General features: G+C 42.4%; 1 protein-coding gene across 1 annotated transcript in view; it reads left to right on the forward strand.

Moving 5' to 3' along the window:
- KCNQ2 (potassium voltage-gated channel subfamily Q member 2) overlaps nucleotides 1-17,693 on the forward strand; it is a 68,149-nt gene that overhangs the window by 37,654 nt on the left and 12,802 nt on the right. The window contains exon 12 of the mRNA XM_069953836.1: nucleotides 14,927-15,153. Within this exon, the coding sequence (XP_069809937.1) occupies nucleotides 14,927-15,153 (227 nt within the window). The remainder of the gene's footprint in view (nucleotides 1-14,926; nucleotides 15,154-17,693) is intronic.

A 17,693-nucleotide genomic window follows, 5' to 3' on the forward strand; every position in this document is an offset into this window, starting at 1 on the left:
AAACTACCTCCTTTTCTACCATTGCCTCAATACTTAGGGCAAGAGAAGAATGCCAATATTCAGCAGTTCTCAATGTGACCACGCTTAGGTGGAGTGACACAATCTGTGCCTCTCCAGCTGATGCAAAATTACAACTGCCTGTTGTGTGAGTGACAGATGCATCATAAATGTACCCCTTTAATCTCTAGGAAATAGTGATATCACTATAATACCGCTGCAGTCATGTACATAATAACATAGGCTGGTCACCCATGCATGGACACTGACCCCCTGACTTGTTACATCTACATGTGTCATATAATTGCAGGGTCGTTTAGTTGGCAGCTATGGAGATTATGTAGAAATGTAAAACAAGGCGACGTTGTTTGATGGTGTGTAATACTCACTCCATCCTCTAGGCGGTTCTGTGAGCCAGCAATAGTGTCTAGTTGTCTTTTCGTAGCTGTTGTCTGCTGTGGTGGGGCAGTTTTGGACACAGTGGAGCCAGGCCGGGCCTCTTCTTTCCCTTATCTCCGTTTCTTCTGCCCTTTTGCCATTATGTGTTCTTTTTTCTGTCTCTATTCTTCTCTTCTGTTATTTCTGGGGTGCTTTTTTTTTCTCTCTCCTTCATTTACTTGTTTTGCCATCCTTCCATCTCCTTCCCTTTTTTATTTTTCCACCAAATCCTTTTTTTTTATATATATATATATATATATATATATATATATATATATCTATATATATATATATTATTTTACTGTCTATTCCTTATTAAGGCTAAAGCCATGCTGCTATTTTGCTGGCTGTTTAATGTATCCATTTAATAAAAAAATGATGGTAAAAAAGGATGCAGTTGTATGCCATCCTGCAGTATCAATTTTTTTTATTGACTTGCATTAGAAAAAAAACTGTTGGAAATTGATTTTTTAAAAATAAATTTTGACGTACACAAAGGCATGGTGCATCACGTTTTTCAGTACCCTAAAATTAAGGATCTAAAATGGATACAGTAAAACAAATGCAAAAACGCTCTATGAACCTAGCCTAAAAGTCTTCCATACCATTTCTCTTTTGTTCTTAATCTTCCCCTTTTTATGTTTTTTGTATTGTAACTTGTCCTTACTTAGTAATTCATCTCAGCTCTCCCACCTTCCTTCCTTTTATATCTTCCCTCCTGTCTCCCTTTACCTACCTTCCTTACTTCCGTCCATCTCTTCTCTCCTGTCTCCATGTACCTCCCTTCCTACCTTCCATACCTTACCTCCTTTCTCTGTGTACCTTCCTTCCTTATCTTCCCTTCTGTCTCTGTGTACCTTCCTTCCTTCCATATCTTCTCTTCTGTCTCTGTGTACCTTCCTTCCATATCTTCCCTCCTGTCTCTGTGTACCTTCCTTCCTTCCATATCTTCCCTCCTGTCTCTGTGTACCTTTCCTCCATATCTTCCCTCCTGTCTACATGTACCTTTCTTCATTCCCTCCTGTCGCCGTGTACTTTCCTTCCTTACCTCCTGTCTCAGTGTACCTTCCTTCCCTCCTGTCTCCGTGTACCTTCCTTCCCTCCTGTCTCCGTGTACCTTCCTTCCTTCTTTTCCTTCCCTCCTGTCTCCGTGTACCTTCCTTCCTTCTTTCCCTTCCCTCCTGTCTCCGTGTACCTTCCTTCCTTCTTTCCCTTCCCTCCTGTCTCCGTGTACCTTCCTTCCTTCTTTCCCTTCCCTCCTGTCTCCGTGTACCTTCCTTCCTTCTTTCCCTTCCCTCCTGTCTCTGTGTACCTTCCTTCCTTCCTTCCTTCCCTTCCCTCCTGTCTCCGTGTACCTTCCTTCCTTCTTTCCCTTCCCTCCTGTCTCCGTGTACCTTCCTTCTTTCCCTTCCCTCCTGTCTCCGTGTACCTTCCTTCCTTCCCTTCCCTCCTGTCTCCATGTACCTCCCTCCTGTCTCCATGTACCTCCCTTTCTTCCTTCCATACCTTCCCTCCTGTCTCCTTGTACCTTCCTTCCATATCTTCCCTCCTGTCTCCCTTTACCTACCTTTCTTCATTCACTTTCTTCTCTCCCCTTTAACTTCTTTCTATTCTTTTAATTTTTCTTTCTTTTTGAATTCTGAGGTTTTTTAAAAACTTTTTTATAAGAACAGTACAATAAGCACTTGCGAAGGCGCAAACAATAAGGTACATGATGGTACAACATCTAAACATATGGGAATGAGCATGAGAAGAGGTTACATTTAAATACTCCCCATTGATGATAGGGCCCAGGTCCCAACTTATAAGGATTCAGAAACAAAGAAATAGAATAGGGAGGAGAAGAGATGGAAAAAAGGGGGAGGGACTTTTTTTTTCTATCTACAATCTTCTTTCCCTGCTATCTCCCTTTCTGCCATTTTTTTTCTTTGCACTTCCCTCTACCCACCTTCCATCCTCTCTTCTCTCCTTATATTCCTTTAACACTTTTCTTTTTTATTCATTTATTTTTTCCCTTTTGTCATTTGTGATTTCTTCCTTGTTTTTCTTCTTCGTGCCTTTTCTTTTTCCTTTACTCATATCTACTGTACTTCTGTTTCCTCCTTCAGTATCTTTATTTCCTACTTTTCTCTCCTTAGGGTGGTATTACACGGGCCGATGGGGGCCTGATAATACCTGTAAACGAGCAGCAATCTGCTAGATCATCGCTCGTTTACTGGACCTATTACACGGCCCGATAATCGTTAAACAAGGGCTGCAGGGACATCGTTACCGATGTCCTTGCAGCCCTTGCTTAACTATATACAATACCTATCCACGTTCCAGGGCTGCTGCTGCGGTCCTCTTCTCCACGGGTCCTGCGCGCTCTAACTTCAGAGTGGCCTGTCAGCTGGGACTGCCGCGGCCTGTGATTGGCCGGGCGGCCTGTCAGCTGACAGGCCACTCTGAAGTTAGAGCGTGCAGGACCTGGGGAGAAGACCGCAGCAGCAGCCCTGGAACGTGGATAGGTAATGTATATTGTCAGTAGCCGGCCGCGCACCGCTATTACACGTAGCGATGCGCGGTCGGCGCCCGACGAAAATAGGTCCAAACCTATATCAATGGTCAGCCGATGATCGTTGGCATTGGCTGATCGTTGTATTTATTACATGGAGCGATAATCTGCGGAATCGGGCTGATTCGTCCGATTATCGTTCCGTGCAATAGTACCCTTAGGCTGCATTCCCAGCCGCGCGGTGCTGTTACTACAGCGCGGCGCTTATGAATACAGTCTCCCCCACTCCCAGCATCTAATTACAGATGCTGTCCTGGCGCGGGGGGACTCCGGTACATGCATTCCACGTCCGTGATCCGTCAGCATCACGGACCATGGGAATGCAGCCTAACTCTTTCTCCCTGTCTCCCTTCCCTTTTCCCTCTCCCCTTTTTCCCCTTCCATACCCCCCATCCCCACCCCGTGTGTGCCTCTCTCTCTTTCTCTCTCTTTCTCTCTCTTTCTCTCTCTTTCTCTCTCTTTCTCTCTCTTTCTCTCTCTTTCTCTCTCTCTCTCTCTCTCTCTCTCTCTCTCTCTCTCTCTCTCTCTCTCTCTCCTTCCTTCCTCCTGTCATCCACAGAGCCTAAGTTCTATAGATATGATCTCTCAGCTGGTTATTACAGTGTAGGCGTCTGTATCATTTATGGATGCCCTGACTTCTGCCTGGCATACATTGCTTTTCCATGTAAGACTCTCACCCTTTGTCAGCATTGCATCTCTCCCAGAATTTTCAGCATTTCTTGGCCATTAAACGCTGTCATTTGGCGCTGGGTAATCGGGACTGGCGGACATCCCAGGAGTGTTCTGTCGTCTCTTAGCTCTGTAGCAACAAGTATGTGGCTTGGAAATGATTGAATGTCACCTCACCATGTAGGGTTATAGAGCAGTTGGATATATAGATTGTATGTTGGAGCGTAACCTGAATCATATGGGTTCCCCAGATACCCCAAAAATTTATTAGTTCCATGTGTCTTTTTGTTATTTCTATTGTAAAGAAGCAAAACAGTTATGTACTTTGTCATATCAGCCAGAAGATGGCAACATTGCCCACGTTTGTATCTGTAAAACTATATGGAAGCTTATTTTTGTGATTTTTTTTTATTTACTTATATTTTCACCCTATATTGTTTGTTGTAATACTGCAAACTACAGCCAATACCTCTGTTCCTCATATGTTACACTGCAGCTCTGCTTAACATATATATATACCTTTTTTTCCTCAACAATCACACATTATCCTAGATTCCTGTACTACACGGAGTAGCCTTTTCCTTTTACACTAGGCCTTATATTTAAGGCATACCCTTAAACGAAACCTTTCACCCGGGGGGTCAGGCGGGCGGGTGCTAGGGTGAAAGGTTTCCTTTAAAAGGGGTTGGCCAGGATTTTTCAATAAACTAGCATTGCGTTGACTTCTGTGGGTGCTGTATGTTCTATATACACTTTAATTTATTATTTAGAGCACTTTGTTCTCAAGTTCAGTCACATGACCACTCTGCCTGTGTTTTCTTTACTTCCTGTGATGTCACGTTCCCTTTCTGTTACCTGTTCCTGCCAGTGGGGGAACAGTGAGTCATCAGGTGGGTGGGGTTATGCATCCAAATAGATTTAGCGCCTCCCCTGTAGGAGGAGCTAACATCTGAAGCCATTAGAAACTGCAGCAGTAAGGGCAGCATGACATGGAGGAGAGCAGGAGCTGATAGCTATGGTGCGGGGGGCACAGAGGTTAGCCATGTTTGTTGTGGGGGGCACAGAGGTTAGCCATGTATGTTGTGGGGGGCACAGAGGTTAGCCATGTATGTTGTGGGGGGCACAGAGGTTAGCCATGTATGTTGTGGGGGGCACAGAGGTTAGCCATGTATGTTGTGGGGGGCACAGAGGTTAGCCATGTATGTTGTGGGGGGCACAGAGGTTAGCCATGTATGTTGTGGGGGGCACAGAGGTTAGCCATGTATGTTGTGGGGGGCACAGAGGTTAGCCATGTATGTTGTGGGGGGCACAGAGGTTAGCCATGTATGTTGTGGGGGGCACAGAGGTTAGCCATGTATGTTGTGGGGGGCACAGAGGTTAGCCATGTATGTTGTGGGGGGCACAGAGGTTAGCCATGTATGTTGTGGGGGGCACAGAGGTTAGCCATGTATGTTGTGGGGGGCACAGAGGTTAGCCATGTATGTTGTGGGGGGCACAGAGGTTAGCCATGTATGTTGTGGGGGGCACAGAGGTTAGCCATGTATGTTGTGGGGGGCACAGAGGTTAGCCATGTATGTTGTGGGGGGCACAGAGGTTAGCCATGTATGTTGTGGGGGGCACAGAGGTTAGCCATGTATGTTGTGGGGGGCACAGAGGTTAGCCATGTATGTTGTGGGGGGCACAGAGGTTAGCCATGTATGTTGTGGGGGGCACAGAGGTTAGCCATGTATGTTGTGGGGGGCACAGAGGTTAGCCATGTATGTTGTGGGGGGCACAGAGGTTAGCCATGTATGTTGTGGGGGGCACAGAGGTTAGCCATGTATGTTGTGGGGGGCACAGAGGTTAGCCATGTATGTTGTGGGGGGGCACAGAGGTTAGCCATGTATGTTGTGGGGGGCACAGAGGTTAGCCATGTATGTTGTGGGGGGCACAGAGGTTAGCCATGTTACTCTGTAGTGTTGGAGTCCTGGGATTAAATGCAACCAAGGATAACAGCTGCATGTATGTTCCCCAATGGTTACATGGATTTTATCACACACTCCAAAACATTGTGAGCCCCATTGGGGACGGGGACCAATAAAGGTGACTGACTACAATCTCTGTACAGCATTGCAGAATAGGTTGGAGCTATATAAATAAAGGAACAATATTATTGGACTGTACATATCTGCAGTGGCGGGGCAGTGTAATATGGAGGGAAGAGATGCCACTTCACCTCATGTCAGTCACCTTTCTATTTATTTATTGCTGTGGAAAACCAGAATCCGAACTCCTTTAAGCCCCTCCCAACTGAAACCCCACCCATCTGTAAGTTGCTGACCCGTGACCTTTAAACTTCTTTAGATAAACAAATACAAAAAGCAGACAAACAGAGGATGTCCAGGGACATAGAGACGAAAAAAAAGTTTGAGGAAACAACTAAAGCCCCTATTACACTGGGCAACGGAGAGGAGCGAACCATTGCTGTCAGTGCTCATTTGCTCCTCATTCCCCGCTCGCTGCTGGCGCTATTACATACATTGGCAATGAGCGGTAAGTGCAGAGGGGGCCGCGTGGAGCGGCTTCCAGGGTGACCGCTAGATTGTCCGGGAAGCCCATGGCAGATAGCAGCGGTCTGCAGCCACTGTTCCTATTCCACGCAGCGACGTCAGCAAATCGCCGCTATCTTAGTAGTTTGTCTTTTAACATGTTGAAAGACAAACAACTGCAACAATGAGCCGACATCGTTCATGTCGGCTGATCATTGTCTTCTATTACACAAGACGATTATCGGCCGATTGTTTTGTGTAATAGGGCCTCAAGGGGAATGCACAGTTTACAATTGTTTTTCTATTCGAATAAGAAAAAAAGTTGAACAACCACTTTAACCCTGCAAAACCAAACTGGAGCTTGTTTTTGGGGTAGGTCTTATTTTGTGAGAAACAGTGTGTGTACAAGACCAGCAGGAGATACAGGGGGAGATTTATCAAACATGGTGTAAAGTGAAACTGGCTCCGTTGCCCCTAGCAACCAATCAGATTCCACCTTTCATTCCACACAGACTGTTTGGGAAATAAAAAGTGGAATCTGATTGGTTGCTAGGGGCAACAGAGCCAGTTTCACTTTACACCATGTTTGATAAATTTCCCCCACAGTTTCTCCCCTGAAATCAGGGCTCAATGTGGCATCTCCTGATCTGTTCCTCCTTCATGGTTTTTATTTCTTTAGCATCATCGCCTTTTAATGCCTGAATATCCTGACAGTTTTATTGGCCAAGGGCGGCTTTGAGCGTCAATATATCATCTCCGTATGGCGGATTGCCACAGTGCAGCCAAGGGTTTAGCTACCACTTATGATTTACACACATCGCAGGCTTCATAGCTGGAGACAAATTGAGACGCGCCCGGCAATCCCTCGGATAAATGTGTGCGCCTTTTGAAAGCAATTTATTACGCGAGTGGCTTTGATATTAAGGGACATTATATGAAGGCTCATGTCCTGTAGCCATTTATTTCATGGATACAATGACAGCAGAAGGGGATCAAGTGGAGACAATGACTTCTCCTGATGGCGAGAATAGGGCTTCATGTCACTGGGGAAGCAAAGCAGGGTGGAGATCTGTAGCAGACTTCCTCCACAGCAGCACATAGTATTTCAGGGGATGATTGTGCCAGTCTTGTGGGAGACAAGAACCTGTCTACTTATGTGTTATGCAGAGGGCAGGGCCAGAACTCTTCATAGTCAATCTGTGGACAGCAGCAGAAGATGAGTTTGTTGATCTTGTGGGAGGCAGTGACCGGTTTACTATTAATAATTCATTTCCTTTTATTAACCATATCGATTGACTCCCTGACAATATATTTTAGACAAATTAGTGTTTAGACCAGGATAAACACGACACCATCACAGAAAATATAGAGTGGCAGTAAACCATTCTTCTCATAATTCATATATCACTGGCCAGCATGGGCAGCACTGTGTATGTTTCATATTAGATACGCAACCATATTTTTAGCAATCCTATATGAATCCAAGTCAGTCAAGGTTTATCCTATTGAAGAATCCCTTCTGTTACCTGCATATTCCTCTGCTCCTGTATGATTGTGTGTAAAGGAGAGCTCTACTGTTCCCACAATGTAAAAACAAGGGCAAATAACAGTTGTTGCTTTGCAACAGTGACAGTCATCTGTCATTATTTTTTTTTTTCAATATAGCCTCAAACAGTGCTTTTTTTGTAAGTGATCACATTAGTGAATTTGTGTTTTTTTTTTTTTTTTTTTTACATTGAATACATTTTGCTTGAGGTATCTTGGACTGAACATGACACTTTATTACACTTATCTTCTGCTGTTAACCATAAGGGCCAGTTCACATAGAGTAAAATCAGCAGAATTCCGTCTGTTACAATGGGACGGCTCACACGCCTCCTCTTCCACGGCTCTCTGCTAAAAGAATTGAGTGGCAGAAGCAGAGGCGCACAAGTTGTCCCATTGAAACAGACGGCAGGTGGGATTCTCTGACGCGGAATTCCACCGATTTTATTCAGTGTGAACTGGCCAGAAGGATGAAGGACCTCTCACTCTAAAATTATCCACCTCTAGTGTGGCGAAAGTTTTGTCATGTGGAAAAACCTTACAGATTACTAAGGACGATAGTACGCATTAATAGATCTGTCAGGATTATAGTTTCCTATACTGAGGTGTAGGGTTCTTGAAAACCAGACACTGTCACAATGGTGTGCTCAAATATAGCAAAAATTCCCCATACTTCATTAGTCAGCACAGTAGACACTATACCGATTGCAAATGCATGGAATTCATAAATTCATCCCTGGATCTCTAAATCCCAGGATACAATACATTTACTCCTGTCCTTTTCCAAAATCTTGCATGCATCCCTGGTTTATTCTTCTATAGTTACTGTGGTATTGGGTATTTTTTTCCAAACCGCATTCACCATCACTATTCCTGCAGTGTTATCTCTTTCATCCCAGCCCTGCTATCTAAAAAAAAACAGAAAACTTTCTGGGAGCGGTTTTATCCTAAAGTGAACACACTCCAAAGAACCAAATGGCAACTTACAATTGATGAAGGGTGAATTCTCGCCGCTCCACGGCCGACAATAGCCAAAGATAATCTCAAACCTTGTTCGCTCCAATCCCTCCGGCTAGGTGAACAAGCACTTCACAGACACAAGTGTCCACAAGGTCAAAGCAAAATTAGGTAAGCGATCCTTATCCGGCACAATGATTTGTACTGGTAACCTGGAGAATTTCTTATTACACACAGAGAGGAGTGAAGTTGGAAGTAGAAGAGGATATTTATTGTGCCTATGGTCATTGAGATTTATTATCCCAGAAGAAGGGGTGTTTAAACCCTGATACGAGGTGGATTGTTTTAGTAAATGTGGTGATCATCAGTCCTCACATGAGGTTGTGGATCATTGAGCGGAGAGGAAATGGATCATCGGCGTGGTGCAGCTAAGGCTGGGTTCACACTGCATTTTTGCAATCTGTTTTTTTCATCCGTTTTTGCAAAAAATGCATGAAAAAACGGATCGCTCTCCTAATTCTGCTTTGTTTTTGTGGATCCCAGCCCTGCTTTATCTAAACTTCTCAATTCTGCAGCTGGGTCATGTGACTTTAAAGCCACCATCCTGACTTCAAGCTGCATTCACTCCCTACCTGCTATTAGTCCCATTCTATAGGCAGCTAGAGCCAGTACAATCTATCTGCGGTGAGGACAATGTAATAATACTTATGCCTATATTCTCCTAAATAAGCTAAGAGAATATAGGTAGATTGTCACAGAGGCTTAACTCTTATCAAATCCATTAGAACTGTGTGACTTGAGCTGTATTATTATTTGGACCTCTAAGTCAGGGTTCTGTAGCTCCCCCTGTGGACAGCTTGTGTGGAACAGTCCATGCAGCTTTATCACAGGAGGTTCTACTGCCTGAGATAATGACAACACAAACACATTTAATTTCTAGGAAGTCACCATGAGATCACATGACCCAACTAAAGAAGATAATGCCAGATATTTTCAGTAATACTAACTGAAATATATATAATAGCTGACTAGCTCCATAATAAATGTCATGTGAGTGCTTTTTTTACTGCAATCTGATAGGGGTGTGTCTGTGAACACGGTGCAATTGGGAGTGCCCAAGTGACAGCAGAATTTTAAATACAGCTCTGTAGGATAACGCATGATGAAACTTGAGATTATTACAAGATTAGAATTGTGAAATTGTTGAAACTGGGACTTTCCTCTGTTGATGTGTGGACTTACTGGTTCTAACGCAGGTACTTATTACCTAACATAGGTTTTATTCATAGCGTCCAGATCAGGAGATGTCTTTGGGGACCCTCAGACTGTTATCTTTGTTCCATAACATTGCATGTCCTTATAACTAATTTTTCACTTTCCCCTGATTTTCAGTAAAGGGAAAAATTTCTGCAGCTGCTGCTCGGGGGAGAATAGGTACAAGGCCTGTTCCAGCTGCACGTCCTGCCCCTGTGATCGGTTTTCCAACACCTTGAAGTTTTAGTAGAGTTTCCACAAGTCTGGGGTCTCCTCCTTATTTCATATCTGCTCACACAATTAACAGTGTATGAATCCCATCAGCCCAATAATCTATTCATCTTGGCCAGTGACTTTTGGCAACTCTGCTGAGCTTGATCCCAGTGAACTAACATGGCAACTGTCTAACCTGGAAATGTGCCCGTCTCCGTCTAGACTTGCTATAATGTTACTAATACAATCTTTATGAATGAACTTTCATTATTCCATATTTGTTTATCTCTGAAACTTTTTTTTTAATTATGTGAAAAAAAAATCGTAGGTTTAGTTGCTTTGCTCCAGCAAGCACCGCATTGCCTTGATTACTAGGCTCCGTGTCATCCATTTTGGTTATGACTGTGTCTGGGTTTGCACATCCTGGGTAGGACTGGTGGAAAGGCAGCAGGACAAGGCTCTTAACCACCTAGATGCCTTGGTCTCCTATTACCACTGCATCTAGAGGGTTAAATGTCTCTTATGTTTCAATGTTGGTCCAGAGGCCTGTTCTTCCCCATATTTTTATTTTATGCCATTTAATACTATTGACTGCATTATGCTAATGTTATGTATGTGCATTCTTGCAATAGAAGACAGGACAGAAGTAATTTTTTTTTTTTTTTTTAAATGTACTACTATAACTATGTAACATAAGTAATAATACACAGTAGATAATAGATGGTACAGCCACTCACATCATACTGTGACAAAGAGTCACCGCAAGAAAACCCAGTTAGGTTACACATAACAAGTAGGAGGTGCGTAGTTAATCCAAGTACATATGAAAATATTCACCAAACAAGATAAAGGGACGGCACTCACCAAATTCTTTCCTTGGATGATTTATGAAGGCGTAACAGCAGGGCTAAAATAAGTGTTACAAACAGTAAGCGATGTCCATTTCACGTCAGTGCTTCTTCTGGTTCACCAAGAAGAAGCCATGTGACGTGAAATGGCTGTCACTTGCTGTTTGTTACTCTGATTTTAGCCCTGCTGTTAGCCCTGCCCACACTACGTAAAATAACGGCCGTTGTTTTCACCGGCCGGACTTTTGCAACCAAAACTACGGGCGTAGAATTACGAGCGTACGGGCTAGTCGTAAAACTACGGCTATTGTTTAATTTTGCTTCCCAGCATGTTTATAAGCTGGATGAAACAGGTCATTTACTTTAAATACTGCGCCCAGCCCGAGAAACCACTCAGAAAACGTTTACATCAAAATCAAGTTTAATTCCGCAGATATAAGTTTTACATGTGCAGCCGCATTGAAATCCACGGCCGTTGTTGCAGTATTACCGGCCGGAAATAATTGACATGTTCATTTTTCACGGAGACATATAAACAACGGCCGGTATCTGATACGTAGAGTGCATTCAACGGCCGTTGTTACATTGCATTGCATTCATAATATGGAACCTCAAAACAGTGGCCGTAGTTTTGCGGGAGGACTACAGCCGTTTTACGTAGTGTGAACATAGCCTAATAAAGCATCCAAGGAAAGAATTTGGCGAGTGCCGACGCTTTATCTTGTTTGGTGAAGATTTAACTATGGAACCTGACTACAGGGTTTTTTTGTAGTCTTTACCATGGAGACACATAGGAGTTTGTGCTCAGTAGTATTGCTGAAAAGATAGTTGTATTTCCTCCAAAATATGGTAGATCAGAAAATGGGATAATTCTATAATAGGTGCCAACCACAGAATGCCAACAAGACACAAAAGCAGGGGTAATGCACAGCCAAATCAAGGGTGCTCATAGTGTAACATACCACAAAGCAACACTATCACTTTAAAGAAGAGAAAGATGTATGTTATAACACACTTAGGCACACCACTGTTAAAGGGGTAGTGCGGCGGTAAAAAATTATTCACAGAATAACACACATTACAAAGTTATACAACACTATAATGTATGTTATGTCTGTGAATGGCCCCCTTCCCCGTGTCCCACCACTCCCACCTGTGTACCCGGAAGTATAGTGCATTATACATACCTGATCCGTGCCGACACGCGTCCGCCATCTTGTGCCAAACGTCATCTTCGGCCGGCCGGCCCAAACACCTTCGATCTTCCCGAGTGCCGGCCGCGTCATCAGCTGCTCAGCCGCGATTGGCTGAGCATAACTGTGCTCGGCCAATCGCGGCTGAGCAGCTGATGGCCGGCACTCGGGAAGATCGAAGGTGTTCGGGCCGGCCGGCCGAAGATGACGTTTGGCACAAGATGGCGGACGCGTGTCGGCACGGATCAGGTATGTATAATGCACTACACTTCGGGTACACGGGTGGGGGTGGTGGGACACGGGGAAGGGGGCCATTCACAGACATAACATACATTATAGTGTTGTATAACTTTGTAATGTGTGTTATTCTGTGAATAATTTTTTACCGCCGCACTACCCCTTTAAATCAAGTCAAAAAATATATAGTCTTTATTAGCAATACAATATACACAAAAAAAAAGAAAAAACAACCCTACAGAAACCCTATATTAAAAACATTTAAAAACACACATGATTCAATGGGGATCCACTCACAATACATGGGATCCCTGCATAACCACTCAGCTCAATAGGGTCAGACCCACACTCTACCAATAGATAAATGCTGTCAAACGCAGCCAAACCCGGTATAGCTATCAAAGTGGCAAGTGCAACAGTGCAATGCCACCATTGCCAAAGTGCCAAGTGCAACCACAGAATGCCACCATAAGTGCCACAAATACCCCTATGAATATGAGCCCTAATTGCCCCTATTACTAATTTAATCCATGCTTGCCTCTCTTCTATGAATGGACTAAAAGCAGTCCATGACATTGTTCCCTGGATATACAGTACAGTAAATTCAATTGTATACGGCCAAAATCAGTGCACTTCATCATTGAATTTAAAAAACAAAAACTAATATCCATAAGGGGCAGTATTTTGGTGGCCATATATAACAGTAGTATTATGATTTATATTTATATTTGTACAGTTATATTTTTATACACAAAGAACGCTATTATAGTAGTTATATTGTTATACATAGGAACAGTATTATAGTAGTTATATTCTTGTATATAGGAGCAGTATTATAGTAGTTATATTCTTGTATATAGGAAGTAGTATTATAGTAGTTATATTCTTGTACATAGGAGCAGTATTATAGTAGTTATAGTCTTGTACATAGGAGCAGTATTATAGTAGTTATATTATTGTACATAGGATATATTATTATCGTAGTTATACTGTTATACATAGAAGCAGTATTGTATTAGTTGTATTGTTATACATAGGGGGTATTAATATAGTGGTTATAATCTTGTACATAGGAGCAGTATTATAGTAGTTATATTCTTGTATATAGGGGTAGTAATATAGTAGTTATAATCTTGTAAATAGGAGCAGTATTATAGTAGTTATATTCTTGTACATAGGAGCAATATTATAGTAGTTATACTGTACATAGAAGCAGTATTATAGTAGTTGTATTGTTATACATAGGGGGTAGTAATATAGTAGTTATATTCCTGTACATATAAGCAGTATTATAGTAGGTATATTCTTGTACATAGGAGGCAGTAATTTTTCTACATAGTGACAGTTTTGCAGTAGTTATATGTTTGCATTTTAATATCTTTAGAATATTTATAATACTATGTATGAATGCAGAATATACTTGTATAGACACACCACTAATAGTATAATTTCAGGACATTGCCTGCTATTAACGTCACTTCATGCATCAGCTGATTATATAATCCCTGATACAAAATGCTTTCTTAATCTCTTTACACCATTTTGTCTTGGTTTCTGTAGTCCATACGTCTTGTTTGGTCTGTCCACTGCACCTGCCTGTTGTCATCCTCACCTGTACATTATGGGGGAGATTTTATGAAAGGGTGTAAATATACACCTGGTGTAAACTGCCCACAGCAACCAATCACAGCTCAGCTTTCAGCTCTGGTAAAACATAAGAGGAGCTGTGATTGGTTGCTGTGGGCAGTTTACACCAGGTGTATATTTACACCCTTTCGTAAAATCTCCCTTCGTAAATTCTCCCTTTATGTGTCTATAAATATGAAACATTGATTTGTTAACAGCATTCAAATGCAACCTTACTGCTTCTCCTTGGAGATGTTATGGCTTTATGTGGGAATTTGTCACAATTCTTTTTACGTTGTTTTATTGTAACAAAGCATGACACTGGCTTAAATCTGAAGTATTGGAACGCTCATAGTTTCATGTTTGTGGTTCCAAGCCGGCTTGCCCAGACAGCCAGATATTATACCACTAAAGGCCTAAAGTACATTTGCTACTTCCATCTCCCATGAGTCTTACTTAGTTAATCCTATATATGCCATCTTATATCACCACCCCGTGATAGTCCCAGCAGATGACCATACATGACCATATATCAGGACAGTAATGTGATGTAGAATTACCCTACGGTGACATACATCCATAGTGTTGCATGTATGTCATAGCCATAAACCGGCATGAAAAAATACCTGTGTGGATCTCTTGGTATGAAGTAGATTTTGTTTAACTTGTTGTGTCTTTTACAGCCTGGGATTAAAACCTACAATATGGATGTGTTCTCAGGTGGCATTGGTCTAAGAACTTGTATTGGGTTCGGGGTGCCCAAACGTCCTATTACGACTTTGCATTGCTCACTTCATATATATTTCTTGCATTCTATTGATTTGTGGATTGTTGGTGAGTGCCCTTTTTTTCTTTTTTGGTGTCTAGCAGCCAGAAAGTAAGCCTGAAGGAAAGGGTATTCTCCAGCCCCAGAAATGTTGCCACAAAAGGAAAAGGTTCTCCTCAGTCTCAGGGGGTGCGACGTTCCCCCAGTGCTGACCAAAGCATGGAGGAGAGCCCAAGTAAGGTGCCCAAGAGCTGGAGCTTTGGCGATCGAGGACGGACTAGACAAGCTTTCCGCATTAAGGGAACAGCATCACGGCAGAACTCAGAAGGTGGGTATGGAGGTTCATTATATCTTGTGGAGGACCTACAGTTTCACTTTACCTTGAGGTTTAGAGAAGTGGTGTTACTCATGTCTATTTCCCTGTTGGTTTGAGGTAAAGAAGGGGCTGTTGTTGGGCTACTAAAGAGCTGAGTATAGTAAAGAGATTTACCTATTGGGAGTTTGTTGTGTGGGCTCTGTACATAGTAGGTGTCAGCAGCAATATTATAGTTGACCGTCTGCTGCAACAGCTGGGATCTGAGATGACTCTGATCTCGGCCATATGAAGGCAATCTGTCAACTGCAATTCACTTTCAAAACTGCTGATACAGTTATATAGCTGTTAGATCGGGAAGACACATGGTAACTTTCCTATATCTGTCTGTGATTCCAGGATAGTAGAAAGAACCAAAGAGGCTTTCCCAAGCTTCTGAAATTCACCAAACTGTAACTCAACCTGCTTAGGATGCTTTCAGGTGTCAATCAAGCAGGGAGGGGAAAGAGAAAGCATTGCAGCTATTCAGGATCTTGGAAAATACTCTTTGGCTCAGCTGTATATATGAATAGTACTATGTGTCTCCTTGTCCCAGCTAACTAACAGTGTCTGCAGTTTAGAACATGAATTACTGCTGATTGCCTTTAACCTCTTAGTGACATACGGCATATGCCCGCAAGAGGAGTTCAGAGGGGGCCGCGCCGCGACCCCGCTCTGAACTGACGCGATCCCGACTGCTTTCTGCATCACGGGACCGCGGCTATTAGCGGGAGTGCCCGATCGCCGCTCCTGCTAATTAACACCGTTTGATGCAGCTGTCAAACATGACAGCTGCATCTAACAGTGTTAAATGCAGCCCATCCCTAGTGTCTAGCCCCCCCTCCCCCGAGCAATGCGATTGCGGAGGTGGGATCCCTTGGTCTTACCGGGCCGGGCCTCAGCGACAGTGACGCTGATCACGGTTCGGTATTCTATTGCAATGGTCTGCAGCAGACCAAAGCAATAAAGCACCGATCTGATGGATCGGTGCTGTATTATACAGCTACACTGATCTCTATGAGAGATCAGTGTAGCTGTATTAGAAGTCCCCCAGGGGACTTGAAATTAATGTAAGTGTTTTTATAAATACAAAGCCCCCTCCCCTAATAAAAGTCTGAATCACCCCCCTTTTCCTATTTTATAAATAAAAATAAATAAATAAACGTGTTTGGTATCGCCGCGTGCTTAGTCGCCCGAACTATTAATTTATCACATTCCTGATCTCGCAAGATAAACGGCGTAAGCGCAAATACCCGCCAAAGTGCAAAAATTGCGCATTTTTGGTCACATCAAATCCAGAAACATTGTAATGAAAAGCTATCGAAAAGTCGCAAATGCACAATCAAGGTACCAATAGAAAAAACACATCATGGCGCAAAAAATTAAACCTCAATCATCCCCATAGACCAAAGGATAAAAGCGCTATAAGCATGGGAATAGAGCACTTTTAGGGAACTTTTTTGCTGTAGAAGGTTTTATTTTTTTTAAGTCATCAAATAATATAAAAGTTATGCAAGTTGCATATCGTTTTAATCGTACCGACTTATATAACATTTATAACATTTCAGTTTTTTCATAGGGCAAACGGCGTAAAAACTAAAAAACCCCAATTTCACTTCGCATATAACATTTATTCTGGTTTTGCAGCATATTTTATGCAAAAAATAAGTAGGTAGTGATGTCCATGCAGCCCTTTGCTTTACAAAATGGTAAAAAATGCTTTAATACTGAAGTATTACCAAGGCATTATGCAATGTAACATCTTTTAGCGAATGGGTCTCCAAACTGTGTCTCTCCAGCCGTTGCAAAACCACAATTCCCATCATGCCCGAACAGCTAAAGCTTTGGGTTTGGCTGTCCAGGCATGATGGGAAATGTAGTATTTTTTACAGCTGGAGGGCCGCAGTTTAGAGACCCATGTTTTAGCGTGACAAAAAGTAAAAAAGAAAAAAGTGTGTGTGTGGGGTGGGGAAACATTTAAAGGTAAAAAAAAAACTACTGTAATATTTTTTTATGTAAAATAAATAAATGAATAGTGAATAAAGTCACATAACTGCCTAGCTGGTAGACTTCAGCCAAAAAATTGAATGTTATAGATTCACAGGGGACTTTTAAAAAATGTATTAGTGTAAAGTGGGCAGATGTATACAACTACATTATTTTATATATTTGGTTTTCCACCCCAAAAGATTTTAGTTTGTTTTTCTATAGAATTGCACAGATTATAGGGGACATTAAAGAGGGAAAAAGTTCTGAAATATTTCTTCTTGGTAAACCACAAAAGCATAGACATATCATTCCAGTGTTTAAATCATTTTATTAAGATTAAAAAATTTCCACATTATAATCCCAAGTGTGCAAAAAGGGACCCATAAATAAATAGCACCAAGGCAAAAACCAGTGACAAAGCAACATAACTTAAATCTCGGCAGCTGCCATGAGTAGCACTGAGCAGAATATTTACCAATTTTTACTTATTTCTGTGTGTTACCACTATTAATTGCAAGGCAGCCTAT

Source organism: Dendropsophus ebraccatus, chromosome 14 (genome assembly GCF_027789765.1).
Source record: "Dendropsophus ebraccatus isolate aDenEbr1 chromosome 14, aDenEbr1.pat, whole genome shotgun sequence".
In the NCBI taxonomy this organism is placed as follows: domain Eukaryota; kingdom Metazoa; phylum Chordata; class Amphibia; order Anura; family Hylidae; genus Dendropsophus; species Dendropsophus ebraccatus.